The sequence below is a fragment of the Hippopotamus amphibius genome, chromosome 11 (assembly GCF_030028045.1).
Source record: "Hippopotamus amphibius kiboko isolate mHipAmp2 chromosome 11, mHipAmp2.hap2, whole genome shotgun sequence".
NCBI lineage: Eukaryota > Metazoa > Chordata > Mammalia > Artiodactyla > Hippopotamidae > Hippopotamus > Hippopotamus amphibius.
The window spans coordinates 101,473,380-101,499,666 of NC_080196.1; the positions used below are offsets into that span (position 1 = coordinate 101,473,380).

Here is a 26,287-nt window from a genome sequence, read left to right on the forward strand (position 1 = left end):
AGAGGTGAGGGACTGGGGGGCAAAGAAATGCTTTGCAATTAGATAGTAGTGGCAACTGCATGATCTTGTGAATATACTAAAAAAACTCAGTTATACACTTTTAAAACATGAATTTTATGGTACGAGAATTAGATCTCAATAAACAAATAAATTCAAAAAAAAAGAAAGTGTGTAAGAAAATTTTATTATACAAACCAAAAAGCCTTCTATGATATAAATACCTAGTATAGCTGTGAGTCCTGGAGAAGGTTTTAAAAAGAAAATGTCTAGGCCTCACCCAGACTCATGGAATCAAAATATCTAGTGACAAGGTCTGGAAATTTATAATATGTTTTTTTAATCTGTATTTTTAACAAGTGCTTTGAATGAGCCTGACACAGGTAATCCAGAGAAAGGTATTTGAGAGGAATTAATTTTGTCCGATTAGTAAAAGCTTTGAAACTCTAAAAAACTCTTACCTTACAAAATAACCAGAACTCCAAGAAAAAGGAATTCCTTCTTGTCATCGACTGAGAAGAAAGGGATGCTTGAGCAACAGAGAGAGCCTTCAAAAGTGCTAGAGACAGGGCACAGCCTGTGCAGGTTTGAAATATCAACTGTGACATACATGTAGTTTACCTGATTGATAGTCTCTGCAAGTAAGATCTAAGTCAAGGGTTTAATTTAAGTCCTAGAATAATAAGGCTTGTAAAGAAAAGAACAGTAAAACTTATACTTGCACTTTCATAAGGCAAATAACTAACAATGTATATTTCAAGCTGAATATTATAAACCAAATAATATGAACTATACAAAAGTAATACATAGAAACAGTAATGACACAAATATCAAAATGAAAGCTAAAACTGGAAAAGTAATTTTTTAAAATTAAACTTTGGTTTTATTTTTAAATGTCACATTTATAAAAACAATAAAGATAAATGTTCATACCTTGCAAATATGTATCATCAAATTTCTGAGCTGACGCTTTCTGGGGATTCTTGATCCCAGCTCCCCAGGTGACAAAAGGAGTACAAGTCTCTGAAGGATGACCAGCGCCATGGACACCTACAAATGAGACACGAAGACTAAGAAGACAGGTATACACGAATTAACTTATACCTAAATATTTATTAATACTTAGTTTTAAAGAGTTGGTCTATATACATCTAATTCTAGCCACCACACTCCCAAATGTTTGCATCTCTATGTAACAGTTTTAAAACATTCCCAAAGCAAGTCTGAGCATCAACAACAAACAGGCAAAAACAAAAAGCAGAACATCCGTTGAGATGAAGAAGAAGAATAACAATAAGACTTGGAGGAGATGCCACCAGAGTAGCACCAAAGGCAGAAAGAACAGGGAAAACTCCTTTGGGAAGTAAGCACTCAAGTTTGAGGCCAGGTCTGCCCTGAAGAGGATAGCAAAGCCTTTCTATGCGTTTCTTGCAGGCCCTTTATAAAGTGGAACCAGCTCACCAGAATTCTACATTGTGATTTGGGGACCTGAACCTCAGCTTTGCCTTATTTTCTTCTCTGTGCACACACTGTGTTTGCTTTGGGAATCTCACAGTGGGAACAGGCTCATTTAGGGTAGATGTTCAACGGTCCTAGGTCCCTCAGTAATACCACCTAAACTCACCCCCTCTGCCATCACATACAGTTAATTCTGGGTAGATAAATAATAAGTATTTTTTTGTTTTCTTCTCCACACTTTTCTCTAATTTCTCATTTTAAATGAGAATATATTCCTTCCATAGTTAGAAGAAAGATTATATAAGATCAGTCTTTTTTACACTATTTTATGCATATTATTATGTGCTGGACACTTTGCATATACTAAGATATCTAATCCTCTTCAACATTATAAGATTTTTGCAAGCTACATTTACCACTACTTTAATCATAAAGTATGTATCACTTAGCAATAGACTAACCCCAGTCTGTCATTCCATGATCAGAGGTAAAGATAAATGCTGTTTTCCCATCATTTCCATAAAAATCTTTAAGAGTAGAAATAATTTCTTTCACTCCTTCATCAACTATTTTAATATTGTCTGAGTATTCCCTGTTTAAAGAGAAGAGCAAATAAAATTATATTAATTACACTAATTTGGGAAAATTGAATTTATTCAACATGAACTTATTATAAAGTGCTGAAATACTTTCAGATCTCATCTTTAATTTTTTTTAACTAGAGCTCTTTAGATTGTTAAAAGTAATTTTTTTCTCCTCTTAAAGAAGTAAAAAAAATCTGAAATTGTTTTCAGAAATAGTTTTTAAAAAGGTGTTGATTAGCAAATAGATTTTAATGAATACTTTTTAAGTCTCAAATGCAACAATGACAACTTTTAAGTTCATACTTCTCATAATGTAAACTGTACTGCTCTTGCCACATTAATAATAGGTAAGTATCACTGTTTCAACTAGAGACTATTTTCATCCCTTAGAATGTTTGTGATAATATAATATAATATAATATAATATATTTTGAACAAACTATATTTAAGCTTTCCATACAGTTGAACAAGGATGGTTCTATCACTTAAGACAATGCATTGTGTTAAAGAAGGGAAGCATTAGGTATTCATTACTGGCAGCTAACTAACAGCTTTTACAGTTAGTTAGACTAATCAATCAAATTCAAAATGAAGAATAAAAGCATAACATGAATTTTTCAAAAATAGTCGCTGTTTTATATAAAGAATGCTACTGAAATATAGTATACAAAACTTTATACTCTTATCTGCTAGATACAGCACTGATCGAATGGAACATAATGAACAGCTAATTACATCTTTTTGTGATATAAATATTAACACCATAAAAATGCTTTTTATTTCAAAACGTACTAAAATACTTCTAAAATATGTTTTTTCTCTCTGTCTTGATAAATGAAGACTACGGAACACACTTACAGGATATATTTTACTCATATTGATGTGCAGTGTGGTCACAGCACATGTGACTTTAGCCACTATATCATAATACATCCCATATAAATAAGAATTTATTCTACTGTAGACATTTAAAATATAAGTTGTGTTGTGATCATTACAAAGAAAACATTATAATACTTCAAAAATTCAAACAGAACAGGTGTTTGCCTCGACACCATGAAATTAAACACAGCATTAAAATTACCTTGATGATGGTCGGTGAGCATGTCCATTTGTATCTATTCCTAATAAATGTAAGAAAAAAACTATTTTGTCTTCATTTAGTTTAGAAAACAAAGATTGGTTGTTTCTGGCAGCATGAAAGAATTCCTATATGTAACAAATTAGTTAAAAAATTTTAGTTCATTTATTTTATTTAAAAAGTAATTCTGATGAAAAACATTTAATTAAATTTATACATAACACTGAAGAACTATTTTGACAAGAGCCAAAAATAAAACAGTACTAGTGGCAACAGTTTAGAAACGTTTTATGAGTTTAAAATGTTTTCATACTTCTCATTGTCCTGTCTTACCACCCTAGTCCAACCACAATCTCTCACTTGGCACATTGCAAATAGCCTCCTATTTCCTTCGTCCCAAGAATGGAATATGTTCTTCACATTGTATGATAGAAAAGTGTCCACTTAATGAAAGGAAATATGGTTCAAAAATAATTAACTTCATAATGATAAACTGGACTCATAAAGCCCTCTAAGAAAAGGATTCATCCTGTATTTAAATACACTTGAACATGGAAGCAAGGACCTATGGAGGGTACTTTTATATTACTTTAAATAAGTCAACAGGCTGCCAAGATATCTAATTATTGTTCACATAAATGTCTTTAACTATAGGAGACATTAACTTTAACAAGAGGTATTTAACTTTCCAACAGAAGTCTCAAGTATTTTTTCAAATAATTCTTCATTATTACAAACATTAAAAAATATAAATGGTGTCATCAGAGAAACCATCTATTCAAGTATAGAAATAAATTTTTAAAACATAAACATAATGCTACCATCCTCTTTAAAAGCATAAAATTACCCCCTAACTCTATCTAGCCCCTTTCATATATACATTCTACTTAGTCCCTAAGAAATTTTAAATCTGGGTGGAAATGGCAAGTTCTTCAAAAGAAAGGAGTTACATTCTAAAGATATAATTGAAAGCTGACAAGAAACAAACAAAAAAACTTAGCAATTGAACTTGCATCAAATTTACAATTTGTTTCATGACTGATAATATTCAACTTTGTAAAGTGCTATTCACTGATGTGGGAAGCCATGAAATACTAAGCTTGCAGAGCTCAGCCTGTTAGATTCCCACTGCCTTTTAAAAAGTTGGTCTTTTGCGCAGAAGGGGTGAAATATCCTCCTGGCTTCTTTCCCCCAAATATTTAGTACAATAATGCCCACCAGCTTCACTTTTTCTCAGCTCAGAGGCACTCATTCATTTCTGAACTTAACAAATGTCTATCATGCCTCATGGGAGACTGCTAGATGACTGACCCAGCATGCATTCTCCTGTTCTCTCCGAGCAAAACCTCTGATTTTATGGGACAGGTCAATGCTCCACACTTGAAACGTACATATTTCCCAACCTCTCTCACAGCTACATGTGCCTTTTTGGTTATGACCAATGAGATATAAGTCAAACATTTCAGTCTAAAGAGTATGTGGACCTAAGGCTTTTTGAAATAATTTAATTTAGTAGGAAAGTCCTTTTCAATTCCGTGTACTGCTGACCGAAAACACTGAAATAATGGCTGGAAGTCCAGCGTCTCTTGGGTCATAAGACAACTTTGAAGCTAAAACTATGCTCTGAGGATAGAAGAGAAACTTAGGAGACTGGGTCTTAATGACACTGTGGAACCACTATGGCAATCTTGCACTGCATCAACCCTGGGCTGCCTACTGCTGGCATTATCTTTCATTGAGAGAAAAGGAAGCTTCCCAGCAATATTTTTTTTTCTATTACAGAGTTGAACCTAATCTAAGCTAATACATGTATCTATGTACCAGACAATTCCAAGATAGGAGTTTAGATTTAACAATGTGAAAAAGAAAGCGTCTCTGCCACAAGATGTATACAGGATTGAAATTGGGGTTTGGGGCGGGGTTGTTTTGTTTCACTTTTAAAATCACCTTCTTTATGCATAAAGAGTACAGAAATGCTTGTTAGATCCAGTGGCTTATAATATAGGCAGCTGTAAGCTTAAGTGAAAGCAGAGTTCCTTATTAATCCTCTGGGATGTATTGAAACAGTGCTCATGCAACTTTTTTTTTTTTAGATTCTTTTCCCATAGGGTTGAAATTGTTGCCAGTGTATGAACAACTAAGGCATAGCATGATAAAGTACAAAGACAGAGGTATTAAGGGAATATATCAATAGAAGAGGGTTCTCTAAGTTCAACTAGAAGTGGGATAAAGCAAAGGCGAAGTCATGGAAGACATAACAGAGGAGATGGCTATGTATATTTTACCACTATTTTCTTTTTAAAAGTGAGTAGAAATTGGCATATATTTGTAAACTGTTTGACTAGAATTAAGCATGAGTCTCTGGCCAGGGTACAATATCCAGGTAGGACCCCTGACTCCCTCTCTAGCCTGATCTCAGACTGTGTAGTCAGTGTTCCTGCCATGCTAACCTCCCCTTCTGTCAGTTCCCCAAATCCATCATGCTCGCTCTTCCTTCAGGGCCCAAGTTTACATTATGCTGTTGGCCTGAAATACTCTTCCGTAAATGCAATCCAGATCTATCCATTTCTTTGTTTCCTATACTGCTCCAGAGGTTATCTCAAAACTCTCACGAAAGTCTTCCTCTAACTGTTCAGTTTAGATCACAAATTTCTAAAGACATAGTCTTAGTCCCTGTATTTTTCCTTCACACCACTTATCATTGCTGATGATTTCATATTTTTGTTATTACTTGATTAATGTATATAGCTCTATCATATCTTATGAAGTTGTAGGTGAATTTTTTTTTTCTGGTCACTATCATTACCACCAACTAGCAGTGCTAAAATAAAGTAAAAAAGGCATAAAATCAGGCCAGCCACTAGCTATATCTGCCTATCCACAAGGAATCAAATCCATGATTTGGGGACATTTTTAGCTATATTTATGAAGTTAGAAGCCAAGGGCCTTTAAGCAGATACTAACATAAGTCAATTATATTAAGAAGTGATAGCAAAATAATTTGCTAATGATTTTTTTAAGGAGATTTTATTTTACTTGAAGGTTTTCCCTTTTGACAAAAACATATGTTAAATGAAAAAAAATTTCAAGGAAAAATATTCTGATAAAACAGCGTTTATCAAACAACATATTGAACACTTAATTCCTGATAAGTAAATACAAAGAAAGAGGCAGACACATACTGATTGTTTACAAACAAACAATAAAAATGACTATATTAAGAAGTCTACAATGCCAGTCCAAAGACACTACTGGTAAAAGAAGAATCATTAAGGGTCAATCAATGAATGCTTCTTACAACAGATGAATTATGAGTTATAATTTGGAGATGAGAAAGAACAGAATGATAGAAAGGAGTGAGCCAATATCCACAGTTGAGATTTTCACACAATTTTTGAAAATATAAATTCTATTGGATTCCTGGTGAAACTGTGATGACTATCACTAACAAATAGTCCAAAAAACTCAATTTCTTAAAGAAATTCAAATATTTTATTATGATTAACCTGTGAATTTGTTTCTGCTTATCTAATTTTTCTTCAAAGTACAAATTTTTCTAAACATCTACTTTGTTATAATAAATGTATTAGATTTGAACAGCATTTTTCAAAAGATTTTCACACAAATCGCATGGTCCCACTATTTGTAAGAGACTGGTTCTATGGTCAAGAAGGTTTACTTAGGATGATTCAGCAAACTAGGAATGAAATGCGGGGTTTCCTGAATCCAATCAAGGGCTCATTTTACTGTCAGAAACACGGAATTTAAAAGGGTTAATTTTTTTAAATTACTTTTTTAAAACTTCTATTGGGCTTCCTAGGTGGCGCAGTGGTTAAGAATCCGCCTGCCAGTGCAGGGGACACAGGTTTGATCCCTGCTCCAGGAAGATCCCACATATCGCAGAGCAACTAAGCCCGTGCACCACAACTATTGAGCCTGCGCTTTAGAGGCCATGAGCCACAACTATTGAGCCCAAGTGCCACAACTACTGCAGCCCACGTGCCTAGAGCCCAAGCTCCGCAAAAAGAGAAGCCACAGCAATGAGGAGCCAACACACACAATGAAGAGTAGCCCCCACTCATCACAACTAAAGAAAGCCCGCGCACAGAAAAAAAAAAAACAAAAAAAAACTATTAATTGGTTATTGTAGAATGTGTAATTTCTTAGAACCCAGTCTTTTCAAAATAGTATGCTGCAAAAAAGAACTTTCAAGTTCATACAAGTAGTAAAAACTAAGATGCATAGGTATGCTATAGATTAGCTACTCAATGACACATACCTTCACATGATCAAAAACCCAGGTATCCAGTTTTGTTACATCCTGAGCACCAAAATCCTCACTGTGAGAGTCATAAACATATGTAAAAACATGGTTTCCACTAGCACCTGAAAAGGAAGTTTATGGAAAAAAATTTTTAATGATCTGCCATGGATCATGGTTTATGCTTTAACACATGCTGTTGTTTTTGTTTTCACAATAACATATTCTAATTTTACAGATGCCCTACAAGTGAGTTAATTAACTTGCCAAAGTCACAATAGCACAAAAGTAAACACCAAAGTTTGTCTCCCTATAAGGATTAAACTATTCAAAGAATTTGTGCATCTAAGGATGGGAGAATCTAAAATCGATGAAGTTACTTGTTTCACAAAATTCCCTAACCAAGAAGAAAATTCATATATTTCACTTCTTTTATCCACAAAATATGTGCATTTTTCTCAATGTAAGGGAATAAATATTGCTTATTGCCAAATAGTTTGAAAGGGTCAACAAATATTAATCTTATACATTTGTAAGATTTTATTAGGAATCTAATCAACTTAGTGAATTTCTGAGTTAGGCTCTTACAGGTCATAGGAAGAGATATAACAAAATAATGACAATCTCTTGTGACATGAGCTCAGCTCTAATGATACTATTCCACTGCTCAGCCATTCTACTTCCCACATCCTAAGTAAAGAAGTGAGTGGGTCTGTAGGTTACCATAAGAAATGGAAGACCCCTTTGGATTGTCTCCAATTCAGGTATTGGTCCTGTCCTATTAACTGCAGTCAGAAGTAAGGAGGTAAGTTTGGTAGCCATAGCAACTTAATCCATCCTCACCACCCACCAGTCCCCCCAAAAGCTTAACTGCTTTCCAAAGAAGGGAGTATATAAATAGCAAGCAATATGAGTTTTTTGACCTGCTCTATGTAATAATGTTCTGTGACTATCATACAGAAAATGCTGAATGTCTATTTTGCTTTTGAGACACATAATAATCTTCAGTAATTCCAATTATTACCATTATTCCCATGGCTAAGTGTAAACCTTTTCATTAGGTGAAATGACCATAATGCTCCTACTAAAAAGCATTTAATGACATAAAATTGAAATGCAATCTGATTTTAGAAAATAATGTAAACAAATTTTCTAATAGAGGTGTTCTATTACTTGCAGATTCATGCACAGAAATATAACAAATCCAACAAATCCAAATGGCATGATCTTGAATATATGAAAATAGAAGTTATAAATATAAATTTTAACATTTCAATCTTTATATAACTATCTACTGACTTCTTAATAATAATCTGCAAAGTAAAATGGACCGGACGCCAACATCACCATCACGATGAGGCGCTATCATCATCACAATAAGCATTTTGCTGAATGTTTCACGTGAATTATCTTATTAAATCCCCCAAACAAGCCTATAAGATAGAAATTATTATTATCATTACATTTTTACAAAAAAGAAAACTGAAATTCAGAGACGTTATCTAACTTGCCAAAGATTAAAAAGCGGTTAGATGTCACAGTCATATACCATTCCATCGAATCCAAGGTATTGCACTAAAAACTGTATAGTTCAACATTTCAAGTACAACTAAGAAGGAAAAAAATCAAACTGACATATCTATCTATTGTAATATACACCCTTATTTCATATGTTTGCATATGTTAAATATGCAAAAACATGTATCTCAAAATCAATAAAATATAGTATATATTTTATTTTATTTTCAGATCTTTACTGGAGTGTAGTTGCTTTACACTGTTGTGCCAGTTTCTGCTGTACAACAAAGTGAATCAGCTGTATTTATACATATATCCCCCATACCCCCTTCCCTGTCCCACCCCTCTAGGTCATCACCAATCATCGAGTATAGTATATATTTTAAATTACCATGTTAATTTATTGCCTATTTAGTATCTGAGGAAATATAATCTATGACTCCTACCTTTGGCAAACATAGTCAAGATGTCTGGACTTCCCCAGCTCCATGTGTACCTTGTTTCATTAAAAAGAGAATCAAATTCTACAGGATTTTCCTTCCATCCTTCAGGTAATTGAGAAAAAAAGCAAACAATGACAAGAGTAATATATACATGGTGAAGGAGTATTTTTCAAATTATGACAGAGGAGTAATTGCAGAACAAATGGAAAACTAACAACACATTTTGTTACATGTATTACGTTACAATTTTTTTTAAAAAAGCTTACAATAGATAATTTACTTCTTACTAAAATATAGAATCACTTTTGAACTTTTTATCTAGGAAAACCATGGATCCATCTAGTCATATCCTATCAATAGCACAGGACGAGAAAAGACTAAAGCTTAATTCTTGAGTCAATCTCAGTGTGTGTTTATGTGAATTAGGCATGTTAAAATACTTGTCAAAAGTATCTCAAAACATACTTCACTTTGTGTCATGATTCAGTGTTAAAGAAGCAATATTTATGCAATAAACTTTTCATGTGATAAAATCATCTAAATAGACAATACCTTTGGCAACTGCACTGACATCTTCATAAAACCCTGCTATCAGGGCTACATGGCCAGGCCGAGACTCAGTTGGCACACGTGTGTGAGATATCCCCCAGCTGCCTTCATGCGTTATGATATTCCTAAAAGATATTACAGATGAATACTTAACATAGACTATGATCAAATGCTCTGTTAAGGCTTTAGAAAAATAAGATTATTCCAGAAGGAATCCAATCAAAAGGGTGAGTCAAGCTTTAAGAAGGAAAGGAATCTCTCTGATCGCAGTTGAGCCCAGTCCTTTTCCTCCCAGCAGCTGGATTTGGTAGCATAAGAAAGCCCAGGTGAGACAAAGAGCCACCCAACCACTGCACAGAATCATAAGGCAAAATACACCACTATTGTTTTACGCCACAAAGTACTGAAATGGTATGTTACATAAGAAATAACTGATCTACACAACAATATTTTGTCAATGTGACATTTTATTAGGTGTGCTGATGCTATTGTGGTCGTGATGAAGAAAGTCCTTGTTCTTAGCAGACACACACTGAAGTGCTTAGGGGTGAAGTGTCATAATATCTTGCTTTCAAATTATTCAGGAAAAAAAATAATTAAAAGTTTAAGAGTGTGTGTGTGTGTCTGCGTATATGGAGAGAGAATGCAAATATGAAAAAGGTTTAAAATGGTCATATCTAGATTAAGGATACACAGATGTTCATGATATAGTCCTTCCAACTTTTCTGTAGTTGAAAGTTTTTCAAAATAAAAAGTTAAGAGGCAGGGAAATGGCTATACTCCCAATTAGGAGTTAAATTATCTTCCTAAATTTGATATTGAAACAGGCCATAATTTTCTTTTCCTAAAATGTATCAACATTCTTTAGGTTGTCTAACAGTGACTTGCAAAATTTGGGGAAGAATGCAAAACTATCAGTAATGCCCTTGCAGGTGAAAAGCCAACAGAGCAACAAGTTATAAAACACTAACTTATTGGTAACAATTTTCAAGATAAACTTTCAACTCTCAAAATGTTCTGTAGAAAAGTATCTAAAAGTGCTAGTTTAGATACTTTTAATATTGACTTAAAACAAAACCAACTGTGGTAAAATACATACATAAAAAGTAAAAGGCTTGAAAAACCACTGAACTACATGTTGAGGGAGAAACATTTTTTAACTGTTGTATAATGGAAACTGAAGTCAAACAGAAAGAGGGAGGTATAAAGAATGTGGATACCTCTGTTGAAAAACATTTTTATCAGATGGTATTTTTAAAAAAACAAAGTGAGGAACAAATAAAATCTATCAAAAAAGAAGCTAGAATGGCAACAACACAAGACAGATCAACTGTGAGCCCTTGGCCCTTACAGAACACCCCAAGGAGAAACAAGTGCTACCAGAAAAGCTCACCTTTGCCTTAACAACTAGTATATTTTTATCTCATTAATTTTGCAATGAGCTATATTTCTCTGCTTTCTCTGACAACTAAGAAATTCAAGCAAATATATCACCCCAATTTTTAAACTAGTCATAGAAATTTATGTTATACTTTTTTGTGTACTGAACTTAACCCTGGCTTGATCACATTTTCCTACTCATATTTTCCTATTGCCCTGAGTTGCTTATTTATTTTTATCCTTTAGTATTTCTTTGAGGCACCATAAATTTATTCCTGGAAATTCAACATAGAATTCAGGTTTGTTCAATCTTCTAGCAGTCAACAAATATTTATCAATTGCCTACTATGTTCTAGGAACTGGAGATAAAGTGGTGTATAAAACAAAGTCCCAGCCTTAATGGAAGTTGGCCATGCTAACTAGTACTATAAAGCCAATTAAAATAGGGCAAACGGATAGAAAGTAATGATGATAGGGACAGGGGAAAGACAGACAATTTAAAATAAATTTCCACTAGAATTTGAGTTTTAATATCTCCACAACAGCATTAGGAAGGGCTTTTGAGTGGCTTGCTATGAATCAGAAAAAGAATACTGATTGCAGAAGCCCCATAAGTCCAAAAACAAATATTTCTTTTCAAAGCTACTTAACAGAAACCAAAATTACATTACATAGTGATATAAACTTGGAAGGGCTTTATATATTTTATAGAAAATGTACTTTGAATTAAAATCTATATTTTCTAGTTAAACAGCTTTGTAATTGCCAATTCACTAACATTTATGCTTGCCATTACTTAAAAATTTAACAGTTTTATTTTACAAGAGAAAGATAATGTAGTGAGTTGTAAGCCAGGTTTCAGAAACTAGGACAAGTTACGCCAAGCAGCTAAGGTCATTCATTTTGATTCACCTGATATCAACTTCCACTATAAGAGTGATAACTCCTAGAAGGAAATAAACTTGCTAATCTCTATGGCAAAGGCCAATGTATATGTGCCCCATTCTCTTTCTCATCATCGCTCCTGTACCCAACATGAGATAAACAGTATTAGCATAACATTTTCCAGAGATGTCTTTGTACCAGTTGACATGCTTACCTAATAAATGGTGCCCTAGGATTTCCATTTTCATCTAATTCATAAAGTTTATCTGCTCGCAGGCCATCGGCAACAAACAGCACTAATCTTTTTGCTGGGGGAGGCAATGGCGTAAACTGAGGAGTCATTCCATGAACCAAAGGAGATGTAAAATAAATGTCAAAGATGGAGGCGAAGAACATAAAGTGTATGAGCAATCCCAAAATTATGTACAGCAGCATATCCAGTGTAACTAATCTTCAAGAAAAGCTGAAAAGAGGGAAGAAAATTAAATTTGGGTAGGCCTTAGTACAGCTATATATATTTTCACTTATTTTGATGACTACATGTAGATTGAATATATATTTTAAAATACTACATAACTCACAGCTTCACTTTCATTTATGATGGTAACAACAAGCATTATTAAATAATGAGATAATACAGAAATAAAACATGATAAAGTACACTCAAGCAAAAAGAAAAAGTTCAAGAATAATAAGTAATTAGCACCAGTAAACTCTTTACAATAAATTTAAATGCATACTAAGCTCATAAAAACCAACACAGGATCAAAAAACAAAGAAAAAATCAGAGTCCTAAAATGAGTTAAGGTTCAATGAAGTCAAATCCTGTATAAAATAGAACATACAGCTCATGGTGGTCTTGGTTACCCATATGACAACCATTGATAAGAAACTGATCCATTGATTATATGGAGCTGCCTGCCTCATTTTTCAGTCTCAAGATACCTTCTCAGTTTGGTGGATACTTTTTATTCCCTCTGTCTTCCAATAAGCTTTATTGTTCTGCTGCTACTTTCCTTATCTACAGGGGTAATTTTTTTTAAGTTGTGGTAAGAGCACTTAACGTGAGATCTACTCTCTTAAATTTTTAAGTGTACAATACAGTACTTTAAACCATAGGCACTGTTGTATATCAGATCTCTAGAATTTATTCATTTTGCATAAATTCTATAGCCATTGAACGATTCTCATTTCTCCCTCGCCACACCATCATTCTACTCTCTACTTCTGTAAGTCTAACTCTTTTGGATATCTCATATAAGTAGAAACATGCAGTATTTGTCCTTCTGTGACTGGCTTATTTCACTTAGCACAATGTCCTCCAGGCCATAAACATCATATTTGCCAACACTTGCTATTGTAATCTGTTTAATTTTGTCCATTTTAGTGAGAGTGTAGTGGTAACCTACAGTGGTTTAATTTACATTTCCCTGATGACCAATAATGTTGAGCAATTTTTCATGCATTTAATAAACTTTTTTTAATGCTCTTTTTTCCCTTTTCATTTTTTAAACAGTGTTTTTCAAAGAGCAGTTCTTTTAAATTCTGAATAAGTTTAATTAATTAACTTTTCTTTTGGTGACTGTGTCCCACCTAAGGAATTTTTGTAAATGACAACACTTTCCTTAGTATAGATTTTTTTTAATTTTATTTATTTATTTGTTATTTTGGGGGGGGTACACCAAGTTCAATCATCTGTTTTTATACACATATCCCCGTATTCCCTCCCTCCCTTGACTCCCACCCCACCCTCCCTCGAGTCCCCCCAGTATAGATTTTTAATGCTTTTAAAACAATTTCAAATTCAAAGAAAAGTTCAATAATGGTACAAACATCCATATACCCCTGAGCCATATACATCTAACATTAACATTTTTCCTACTTGCTTTATCATTTTCTTCCTCTTGTCTCTCTGGTCCCTGCCTTGCCTCTTTAACTTGCCCCTCTCGCGCACACGTGTGGGTGTGTATGTGTGTGTGTGTGTGTGTGTGTGTGTGTGTAAAGTCACATAATATTGTTTCTGAACCATGTGAAGATAAGTTGCATGCACTATGGCCCTTTACCCCTAAATACTTCAGTGTTTATTTCCTGAGAATAATGATACTCCCATATATACCTACAGTAGAGTAAATCAACTTCAGTAAACTCAACGTCAGTATTTTTATCTAACCTATCACCTATACTCCAAACTTTTAAAGTGTCCCAATAGTGTTCTTTACAGCATTTTTATAGCTTTATTGAGGCATAATTGGCCTATAATAAGCTGTACATATTTAAAGTGTATAATAATCACAGTCATGATAGTGAACATACCCATAAACCTCAAGTTTCCTCATGCCTCTGTGATTCAGCCCTACATAGTTCATTTTTTTTATATTATTGTAAATGGTGTTTATTTTAATTTCTCCTTGTTAGTTCTTGAATTACCACTGATTTCTATATATTCACTTTGTAGCCTGAAACACTGAAAAATTGTTATAGTAGCTATTAGGTAGATGCCTTTTGATTTTCTAAAGAGACAATTACATCACCTGTGAATAAGAGACATCAATCTATACATTTTTTATTTATGTCTCACACTTATACTGTCTAAGATCTCTAGCAGAATGTTGAATAGGTCTAGTAACAACAGAAATCCTTGCCTTGTTTCCAATCTTAGGGTGAAAATTGTCAATTTTCCAGGTTTTTGTAGATTCCCTTTTTTAAGTTAAATAAGTTCCCTTTTACTCTCAGTACTCAGAGTTTTAAACCGTGAATGAATGCTGGATTTTGTCAAATGCTTTTGTTGCATTTGCTGAGACGATGATCCTGGTCATTTGGGTTTTTTTCTCTTTCAGTCTCCCAATGTGGTGAATTACATTGATTGAATTTCAAATGTTAAACCAAGCTTGCACTCCCAGAATAAACTCTACTTGGTCATTAAGTATTATCCTTTCTATATACTATTGGATTTTATTTGCTAAAATACTATTTAGCATTTTAAAGTAATATTTATTAGAGATATTAGACGGTAATTTTCTTATAATGTCTTTCTCTGGTTTTGGTATCAGACAATGCACTGGGAAGTGTTGTTACCTCTTTTACTTTTTGGAAGAGTTTGTGTAGAATTTGTATTATTTCCTCCTTTATTGTGTAACAGAATTCACCAATGAAACCAATGGCTCAGAGTTTTCTTTGTTGGAAGGCTTTTAACTATAAATTCAGTTTCTTCATAAACAGAGAGATGTTATTTACTACTTGTTGACTGAGTTTTGGTAGTTGTAGCTTTAATTTGTCCATTTGTCCATTTCATCCAAATAGTCAAATTTATTATTCCAAAATTACTCATAATATTCTATTCACTTATCCTTTTTTTTTATCCTCTAGCTCAAGGACCCTGTCTATCAGGTATCATATTTAGTTATGCAAAGTAAGTCATTTTTCAAGAACTGAACTCATTTTGGTTAGATCTTAAACTCTATTTACAACTAAAGTACATACTATATATATCTAGATGTACAGAAGCTCACATTGATTTAAATACTCCCTTTTATCATGGAAACTGAGTACTCTCCTTTTCATGCTTATAAATAAGGAAATATCTATATCATTTCTAACTTTCATTTGCATTTACAAATAATTCCCTGGACTTATGTTCTTTCTTTTCCCCACTGCTATTACAAAACTCTTCTGTATAAAGTATCAAAGTTTATGTGTTTAAGGATAATACAAATTTTCTACCACCCAAAAAGCTTACTGAAGTAGTGAAACAAAAATTGTATTTGGGTAATTTGACCCTGAAGCTGCAACATAAAAACCTAGCTCTGTTATATACTAACAGTGGGTTCTTAGTCAAGTCCCTCCCTTGCACTTTCAAGCATCACTTCCTCAGAGACTACACAGTCCAAATCAGAAGTCAAAACCTTTACTTCTGTTTATAATTATATAGCTAGGACTCTGCTATGTGTAGTAATATCTGTCTCTGTCGTTTAACACTGATTCCAGGACAGCAACACAAACTTTCTCCAGCACTCATCACAGTCCTTTCTCCAGCACTCATCACAGTCACACTAATAAATGATTGAGGATTATCAATTCAAAGGTATATGTAATATGCATTATAGCCACTAGAGGCTGCCTTGCTTCTTTATTTATTCCTCCAGAACATACACAGGAACTGTGAAGATTCAGGATACTTAAACAATTTTTATGTTTAAATCACAACTTTTATGTTTAAGTCATTTACTAATCATAAAATTTCAGTGATTCCAAAATATCATCCTTCACATACTACTTATTTTATTATTGCTAAGCACATCTAATTAAGCAATATTACTACTTAACATTTCTCTTTTTAAAAAATCACTTTTTATTCAGATTTAGTGAAAAAGAAAACTTTGTGGACTTCCTAGGTGGCGCAGTGGTAAAGAATCCGCCTGCCAATGCAGGCGATACAGGTTCGAGCCCTGCCCTGGGAAGATTCCACATGCCATGGAGCAACTAAGCCCATGTGCCACAACTATTAAAAAAAAAAAAAAAAAAAAAAAGAAAACTTTGTCATGGATGAATCATTTGGAAACCACCAAAACAAATGAATAACTACTAAAAAGTTTAAAATACACATAACCATGAATCAATAAAAGTTATTTAGCTTATACCTGTGGGATGTTTACCACACACTGAAAAACAAAGTTAACAAATTAGAATGTATAAAAATGTATAAAAAATTAGATATTTATAAAACTTTAAGTCAATGAAAAACTTGCATTTAAAATATTACTTGTGTTATTTTTAGACTACTAAAAGCAAAAAATAATTTTTAAATACGAAAATGACTGAAGTGCTTGGGGAAAAAAGTGATCTTTTACATTTTCATCACTAAGATACAAACTTCAATGACTATCCATATTATTCATTGAAACATTAGCTGTAAAGACCCAGATTAATGCAAATCTTGCTAAGTAGAAAGAAAATTTCTCAACAATATTAATAGCAAATTATTATAAGCAGAGATCAGCAATTATTAATATTCTAGTATTATTCCTTAAACATTTCTTAAACATTTTTAATTGATAAGTAAACCTTATGTATTGTAGAAGAGAAAAGTACTTACTGAGAAGGCTAGCCAGTTGATTTGTTATGGGCTTGGAACGTCACATTAACAAGTTCATGATTATAGGATATGAAGTAGAATCAGCAAACTACAGACGAGCTATAGGAAGCCAATCATGGAAGAACTTCTACACAACTTCTTACAACTCTCTGAGGAAACATATTTTAAATCTATTGATATTTTCAACTTCCATTTTAGAAATCAGATCCTAAATTAAAGATATTCCTTTTGGGGTCTACTACCTTGATTGCTTTTTCTGGCTGTAGCTACTAAACAATTGACATTAGGTTTGTTTTGCTTTATTTTTAAATATTCTCAACATATATTAGTATTACATTAATTGATAACTGACTATAACATTTATCGTGTACTAGGTACCAGGTACTGTGACACGCACATTCCTCATTCTGGGTACTTTCAGTATCCTCTTGACAGATGAGGCTGAGAGAAGTTAAGTAACTATTTAAAAGTCTCATAGCAAATAATTGGCAGAACTGGGATAGGAACTTTAGGCTCTTCAACCTAATAAGCACAATCCTCAAAGGGAAGACCCTAAGTGCGGGGACCCTAAATACAAAAGATGTCTAAAATCCCCCATGACAGAGATGGAAAGATTGAACTACATAAACAATTCCTTTCTAATCATGCCCTTTCCATGCCATTCCCTAATCCCTTCCATTCCTCCATTCCAGAAATTGGTTCCATTTTCAATCTCTCTGGCAAACTCAATTACAATAAAAAGCAGCAATTCTTTTAGCTAAGAAATATGTAACAGCTTTGACTAGTTTGATACTATTTTCCTACCATCCAGGATTTTTTTTCCATGCTTTTCTTCAATATATGGCGTGCGTGCGTGTGCATGAGCACACACACACACAAATTTAGAATTCAAACATTAGGAGCTAATGTTCTATAAAAAGTACTTTGAATTCTTAGTACTAATAACATCAAAAAAATCTTCTACCAAAAGCAAAACAAAAACCCCGAAGCTTCATTCAAATAAAAATTTTAGTTTACTGAGCCTGAGTAAGCAAATTAAAGCTGACATTTAACTGTTGGCATACATTTACATGTAAACCAATAACCTGACCTAAGGTTATATAAGAATGCTCTATTTTTGTTTTTCCACAGGCCTAAAGGAGATACTTTACTGCTTCAATGTAATATAATTTACCCCATAACATAATTATTGCCACCTTTATTTTGGTGCTTAAAGGAAGAACCTATGCAGAAAGAAAGGGAAATCTAAACCCTGCAAAAGTGATAATTTATGTGTAAAAAAAAGAGAATCTCTTAGGAATCTCTAATACTATTGACTAGAAACTAATATCCGCTTTACCACCTCGGATTGTAATCAAGGAATGACATAAAATGACATAAAAGATAAACAAGCCTCCAAACTTAGTATACTGGGCTAACATTTGATAAAGGATACCAAAACTGTCAAAAGCAGCCAAGTTTTAAAATACAAGTTCCAGTGTCAGTACCTTGACGCCTGCCTAAATGGACAAGTCAGAAATGTTGCAAGGCATAGTGGAGAAACAATGGCTTTGGACATAAGAGAACTGATTTTAGTTCCTCTCAATACTTATTAAAGAATTGACTTGACCAAGGTCTTTGAATGTCTCTAGGATTAAGTTTACTTTCCTCTCCACTGAGGAGATACTTTGAAGCATCCCTGTGTATTAAACCCTGAGACCGTTACAGTTTGCTATTGAAGTCGAGGCTATCAGGGTATTCACAGATCCAAACAAATCCAAACCCCTGAGTTCCATTTTCCATTTGCTCTCTCCGTCTCCCACACCACACCCTACAGCATCCTGCAGGCGCTCTCCCAGGCCTCAGGGCAAATAGGCACGTGGCTGGGAAGGCAAGGAAGAGAAAGGAAGCCACATTCTGACTACTGCTTCTGCCCTGGGCTCCTGCTGCACGTGCGGAGAAAATGTCATCAATTGGCTGCACAGCTCGTCCGCGGGCGTGAGGCCAGTTTCGGGACCACCGCACCTCTCCCCTAATCCCGGACTTTACCTGGGTTTATACAGGTCAGTAATGATCTCAGGATTGAGACCTCCTCAGCGCGAAGCCGGGACCCAGCTCGAGGTCAGAGTTCCCCTCTGTCCCCGAAAGGACAGCCAAGAGAATGTTCCTAAGCTACCGTCATAACCGCCTGTCAACCACGGAACGCCCCCGACACATACCTGGCCAGAAGCTGCTCTCGCGATAATTCTTGGGTCAGGCCTCTGTCACTCGAGTCCCCGCCCTCTGCCTCCTTGGGCCAATAAAAAAGGAGTAGGGGCGGGGTTTTGTGTTTGAGCGGGGTGCGGAGCCCTCAATCTTTGCTCACTAGTGTGGAGAACGGGCGGGGCGGGGCGGGGCGGGGCGGGGGCGGGGGCGGGGCGGGGAGAGGGGTAGGGCACGCTCCATTTCTCGCGAGACTGGGGACCAGGAAGACGCCTGCAGAGCCCGGCTGCTGGTGCAGCTGCGGCGGAGGCAGTGGTTGCTGCTGTGTCCAGACCGTTTGCCTCCGAGCCTGGGCCTGGTCTCCATGTGAGGAGACGCGACGTGGCCAAGCCGGGGCCCTGGAGGTGCGCAGTGCCCGCTGAGGCTTAGTGGGGGTTCGGGCTGCGGCCTGTCAGAGCCAGACAGGGAGGCGCCCACACTCCTGACAGTGTAAGATGGCGGCGATGGCGCCTGGAGGTGGCGGCGGCGGCGTGAATCCGTTCCTCAGCGATTCCGACGAGGACGACGACGAGGTTTCGGCGACCGACGAGCGGCGGGCAGGACTTCGGCTGGGTTCCGGGGGCGGCCTGGACCCTGGCTCTGCGGACTCGCTGTCGCCCCAGGATCCCGTGGCCTTAGGGAGCGGTGCACGACCAGGGCTCCCTGGGGAGGCGGCAGGGGCACCGGGGGGCACCGGGGAGACCCCGGCCCGCTTGTCAATGGACGCGATCGCGGCCCAGCTCTTGCGCGATCAGTACCTGCTGACCGCCCTGGAGCTGCACACCGAGCTGTTAGAGAGCGGCCGCGAGCTCCCCCGGCTGCGCGACTACTTCTCCAATCCTGGCAACTTCGAGAGGCAGAGTGGGACCCCGCCGGGGATAGGGGCGCCGGGCATCCCTGGAGCAGTCGGCGTGGGAGGCGCAGGCGGTCGGGAGCCGAGTACTACGTCGGGTGGGGGACAGCTCAGTAAGTGAACAGCAGCCTGAGCTGTTTGGGATTGTCGGGGGTTATTGTGGGGGAGGGAGTACTGCTGGGCGGGTCCTGAGTATTAGGAACGTTTTAGTTAGAGAGTCGGGGAGGGCGGTGATCTTTTGCGGTGGAAGCGAAAGGATCTGGCCGTGAGGGTTCTCTCTCTGCCTGCCTCCAGCTTTTGGCTGGACTTGCACCTGCTCCTGGCTCCACTATTGGTATCGGTATCTATTAAACATCCAGAGTTTCTGGTTCATTGGCTATTAACATGACTCCAGAAGACTCCCTTGCAACCTCGGTTTATCGCTTTAATCATTTTTCCATTTTCTCCAATCTCCTGAATCACCGCTACCTGGAAACAGTGTTCCTTAAATTGTTCGCAGTAAATATTTAACTCAAAGTCAAGAGAGAAAAGAATAGGAAATGTTGCTCCCTCCACGAAGTCAGATCCACTTGAAGACCCTTTGTCTTTGGGATGACTTGCTTACTGGAAAGTTGGGTTTTCTGCTGCATAAAATTTATTCTGTTTAAATAAACTCAATTTAATTCAATTTCAGTTCCTTAATTTCAGTAGGTTTCCTTTTTATAGGAACTCTAAGGAGCAGTGTAGGCAAGTTCTACCTGCAGTCTTATCTCCTGGTCTCACCACCTCGCAGGCTTTTTTCTCTAAGTTAGGGATTAACTTTTTTACTTTGTTATAATCATTGTTAGCCGTATAGAGTAGTCGTTTACCTCGTTGATCATATATTTATAAGCATTTCTTATGGCTTTAAAATGTACTATCAAGGATGTATACTGGATTCCTAGTACCCACCCCTTTTGAGAGGCTTCTTAGATTTTCCATTACTAATGCTATGAGGTGTTTTAGTGTGTTGTGTGAGGCCAACTGAAATTTACTAACAAATGTTAAATATACAATTTTTAAATTGTAGCCTCACTGATTTTTTTTGTTTCTCTATACTTTTAAATGGTGCCAGAGACTTATATTTCCTAACTTAGATGTAGTGAAAATGCAGAGTGCATTTTCCATCAAGGTAAATCCTAAACAGATTTTCTCATGGATTTTTCTCAGCAGGTGTAACTTCCTTGCTTAATATTATAGGATGATCTTCCTTTTCTGGAAACGATTTTCTCATTTTCCTCGTTGCTGACCTTTAAGACTATAAAATGAAACAAAGAGCAGTGTAACAAAATTGTTCGGGGGTTGGCTGTTTTTGTTTGACTTAAGATTTTTGAACTATCTAATAATGAGTTTCACGTGATAAGCTCTTACTACTTCCTCAAGACCCAACTGAAATGTCATCTTGTTAGATGTTTCCCACACTCCCCAGGCTTAGTTGTTTGATTCTTTTATTCTACTACTTTCAAACCTCAACCATTGCCTTTAACTCTTTTGTATTTGATTTGTTAACAACATAATTTTTCTCCGTTAGATAGTTACTTCTTGGGAGTCATCTTTATATTCTTCACAGTTTGTACAGTCCCTGGCCTGTTGTTGAATTGCATCTGCTGTGTTTTTCTACTGTATAAATATAATGAAATGGGTTATTCCTTACTTCATAACTTTATTTAATTTAAAAGAATTTCTTAACCTTTTCAGCCTACCTTATTATGGTGTGATATCTCTGTTTATAGTGAAAATTTCTCTTAAAAACTTTTTGCATAGAAATAGTTAATTTATAATTTAGACTTAATATTATAGCAGTATTTTAGAGTAAGAATTGACTTCTAAATGCCTTTGCATTATACATTTTTATAGTTTCTTGAAATAACTTCAGTCCTGTGATCAAAAATCAAAATTTAACTATAAAGTATTCACGTGGGACTTCCTAGGTGGCGCAGTGGTTGGGAGTCCACCTGCCAGTGCAGGGGACAGGGGTTTGATCCCTGCCCCGGGAGGATACCGCATGCTACAGAGCAGCTGGGCTCCTGCGCCACAACTATTGAGCCTGTGCTCTAGAGCCCATGTGCCTCAACTACTGAGCCCGTACTCCACAACGGGAGAGGCCACCACAATGAGGAGCCCGTGCACCACAACGAAGAGTAGTCCCCACTCCCCGAAACTGGGGAAGGCCCGTGTGCAGCAACGGGGACCCAACACAGCCAATAAAATAAATTAAAAAAAAAAAAGTATGTGCAGTTGTGCTTTTCTATTATCCTCATTTATTTGGACCTGTTTTGGATATAACTCGAACATATATTATTACATAATGTATTTTATATAGTATATTTTCAAATTAATACAAAACAAATGAGCAATAGGGAAAAAAATCAAAATTATCCATAATCCAGCCAGTGGTACCTGCCTTTTCTGTCTTTTCTATGCATATATTTTAAAAAGCAAAAATTGGATTAAAATGTTTTATATAGCTTTATATTATTTGACAGACACTATAATTTTTACCATCAACTTTGAGGCAAAACTGCTTACAATAAAATACATCCATTTCAAGTGTACAGTGTGACGAATTTTGGGAAACAAATTACTGCTACAAATAAAATATAAAACATTTTTACTGTCCCTGGAACTCCTTCATTTTCCTTTGCATTCAATATCTGAAGACCATCACTGACTGCCGTAGAACATGATTTTCCAACTTGGGCCTAGGCACTATTGAAATTTTGGGCCTGATTATTCTTTGTTGTGTTAGTGTCCTGTGCCTTCTAGAATGTTTTAACAGCATTGTCCGCTAGATAGTTAGTAGCAACCACCACTACCCCATTCCCTAAGTTGTGACAATCAAAAAAATGTCACCAGCACTGTCCAAGGAAGGGGAGGGCTAAATTTCCCCAATTGAGAACCACTTCCTTAGGTAAGTGTTGCCTGTTTTAAAATTTCATATAAATGCAGTTTAAAGCATATAGGCTTTTCTGTCTGGATTCCTTTGCTCAGTAAAATGTTTTTGAAATTCATCCAAATAATGTTTTCATGTGTAATTAGTTCATTCCTTTTTTGGTTTATCCATTTATTGGTTGTTAGACATTGGTGTTTTTTCCATTTTTGGCCTATATGAATAAAGATTCCATGAACATGTTTGTGTAAGTTTTGCATGGACATATGTTTTCATTTCTTTTGGGTAATACCTAGGAATAGAATTGCTGGGTCATGTAGTTAGTATATATTTAAATTTGTAAGAAACTGTCAAACTTTTTCCAGAGTGGTTGTACCATTTAAAATTTCCATCACCAGTGTATGAGAGTTTCAATTTCTATACATCCCCCAAACACTTGGTATTTTCAGGCTTTTTATTTAACTTATTCTAGTGAGAGTGCAGTGCTTTTTCATTGTGGGTTTAATTTTCATTTCTTGAGGACTAGTGATGCTGAGCTGTTTCTTCTGAGCTTTTTGCCATTGGGGTGTGGGTATGTGTCTGTGTGTGTGTATTGCCATTAATGTATCTTTTGTGAAATGTCTATTAATAGCTTTTTTAAAAAATTTATTTATTTATTGGCTGTGTTGGGTCTTAATTGCTGCACACGGGCTTTCTCTTGTTAGGCAAGCAGGGGCTACTTTTCATTGCAGCGTGTGGGCTTCTCCTTGCGGTGGATTCTCATTATGGAGCAGGACTCTAGGCTTGCAGGCTTCAGTTGCAGCAGGCGGACTCAGTAGTTGTGGCTCGCAGGCTCTAGGGCACAGGGTCAGTAGTTGAGGCGCACAGGCTTAGTTGCTTCATGGCATGTGGGATCTTCCCGGACCAGGAATTGAACCCATGTCCCCTACATTGGCAGGCATGCTCTTAACCACTGCACCACCAGGGAAGTCCTACTTGTAGCTTTTTATTGAGTTGTAGTTCTTTATGTATTCTGGAGCCAAGTCCTTTATCAAATATGTGTTTTAGAAATTTTTTCTCCCAGTGTGGTTTGCCTTTTCATTTTTTAATAATGTGTCTTATGAACAAAGGTTTTTAATTCCAAGTCCAGTTAATCGGGGTTTCTCCTTAATGATTCTTGCTCTTTGTGTCCTAAATAAGAAATATTTGCCTGTCCTAAGGTTGCAACAAATTTTACATTTTTTCTTCTAGAAGTTTTACAGTTTTAGCTTTTAAATTTAGGCCTATGATGGCATCATAAAAAGAAGAAATATTTCTTAAATATTCCTCCTATAAACACGCAGATATTTATAACACAAACTTTAGTATAGTTTAAATGCCAATTCATTGTATATGTCAAAATATCAATGTATTTGTGTCTTAATACAGTCATAAAATAGATAAATGCTAAAATGAGTCTGTGAAACTTAGTTACTATGGTTAGTACCATGCTTTGAAGATTTTAACTAAGCTTCTGATCACAAAATTATATTTTAGGAATTCTAAGGATGAATCTTTCTTTAGGACAGGACTACTGTCTGTTTTAAGTTTCTCTGTATTCACTTCTAGCATGTCAGTTGTTGCTAGTTGGGTTATAACTTTATAATACTCAATAAGTACTTTTTGGTTGATTGTAAACTGTATAAAGATTGATGGTATGGATTATCTAAAAAATTAAATGATTTTTATTTGTTTTTATGTGTTTTTGATATAATACTTCAGAATAATAAATGTATAGTCAAAAGTAGTCTTCTTTATTTAAAGATGTCTAGAAGCAATTTAGTTTTGTAAGATTTACTAAATTGTTTACCCAAAAGTCTGTTGATCTAGGTTAATACTAGTATAGTGGTGGTTTTAAAATACGTTAAGAAGTCTTCATACAGTATTGAATCTTTTTTTTTGACTAGGAGAGTAATCCATTTTTATAAAACATTCAAAAATTAAAAGAATTATAGCTTTATACGTTTGATGTTTTCAGTAGAAGAATTTAAAATGAGCTCTAATGAAGTCTCAGTGTTTGATAAATTGTTGTAGCATCATTGCCATGTTCCTACTAGATCCACTTGATAAAGTAATTTGATCTTTTGTATTTAATATTACTTGCTTGAATATACACACACATTAATTATATATTTTCCCCCTGTATTTTTGCCAGTTGAGCCAGTTTGGTGATTGTTTTGCTTTCCAATTAGATTGCAAGATAAAAGTTGTGCCAATGCCATCGGTTAACACAGAACAAATTGTAATATAACACAGAACAAATTGTAATATCTTATCCGGAGGAATGCTAGTTCCACTCTAAGCCTTAGAGTTCTAATCAAAATCAGACTGTAATTGGTTAGGGTGAGCCAGTTCTTTGTAGATGCAGTAGGTGGTCAAATAACTTATGCCTTTCAGTGAAGGATTAACTTATTCTGTATTTATCATGCTTTCAAATTTTTGTAAGGCAGTTTATCAGGAGGCATTTGTGATTGAATTTCATAATTTAACTTGTGAACCTACAGACTTCCTGAGTCATCTCTCTTCTTTTTTAAATTTTCTGTTTCATTATCTTACCTCTCTTTTTTCAAAACTCTGAAAGAGTACACATCCCGCTGTGCTCTATTCCTTTCTTAGTATCGCCTGTGCTATGATTACCACCTTCCAAAGTTCCCATCTCTTCCACTTTACAAAGTACTTCCTTCCTGTTAGATTGGAATTGGGTTTGGTGCTTCCTCTGGCTTCTAACAAGAAAGTATCAACAGAATATTTCTAAAATTTATTAGGTTTACTGTTTTTAGCTGAATGAGACTTCCCACTATTGTCTGGACCATATAGATTCCTAAATTTATCTCTTACATGACTGTCATTTTTTTGCCTATGCCTTTCAGTAGCTTCAAACTTACTAATTGTTGTGGGAATTTAGTCAGATATTTTCATTGCCTGAAACAGTGACTTGAGTATAGTTGATATTCAGTATTTTATGTTGATCAATACATTTATTAAGCTGTGTGATCAGGTGAGGATTGTAGGAATCCAAAAGAAGTTTAGTGCATGTCCT

The 26,287-nt window shown here is 35.6% G+C and overlaps 2 protein-coding genes across 9 annotated transcripts in view; one reads left to right on the top strand and one right to left on the bottom strand.

Moving 5' to 3' along the window:
• The window catches only part of PIGN (phosphatidylinositol glycan anchor biosynthesis class N), a 106,687-nt gene extending 87,272 nt beyond the window's left edge, over nt 1-19,415 (bottom strand). For 2 of the 4 annotated variants that reach the window (XM_057699925.1, XM_057699928.1), the window contains exons 1-9: nt 19,277-19,415; nt 17,249-17,397; nt 12,371-12,619; nt 9,895-10,016; nt 9,346-9,444; nt 7,400-7,506; nt 3,124-3,248; nt 1,917-2,047; nt 931-1,047 (exon numbers count right to left, since the gene is read on the bottom strand). In XM_057699925.1, the coding sequence (XP_057555908.1) occupies nt 931-1,047; nt 1,917-2,047; nt 3,124-3,248; nt 7,400-7,506; nt 9,346-9,444; nt 9,895-10,016; nt 12,371-12,591 (922 nt within the window). In that variant the 5' untranslated portion in view covers nt 12,592-12,619; nt 17,249-17,397; nt 19,277-19,415. Of the gene's footprint in view, nt 1-930; nt 1,048-1,916; nt 2,048-3,123; nt 3,249-7,399; nt 7,507-8,680; nt 8,815-9,345; nt 9,445-9,894; nt 10,017-12,370; nt 12,620-17,248; nt 17,398-19,276 lie in introns of those variants that run through there. The other 2 variants (XM_057699927.1, XM_057699929.1) reach the window with 2 other exon arrangements.
• A 277-nt stretch (nt 19,416-19,692) lies between these two features.
• The window catches only part of RELCH (RAB11 binding and LisH domain, coiled-coil and HEAT repeat containing), a 107,919-nt gene continuing 101,324 nt past the window's right edge, over nt 19,693-26,287 (top strand). For all 5 annotated transcript variants that reach the window (XM_057700550.1, XM_057700549.1, XM_057700551.1 and 2 more), the window contains exon 1: nt 19,693-20,434. In XM_057700550.1, the coding sequence (XP_057556533.1) occupies nt 19,924-20,434 (511 nt within the window). In that variant the 5' untranslated portion in view covers nt 19,693-19,923. The remainder of the gene's footprint in view (nt 20,435-26,287) is intronic.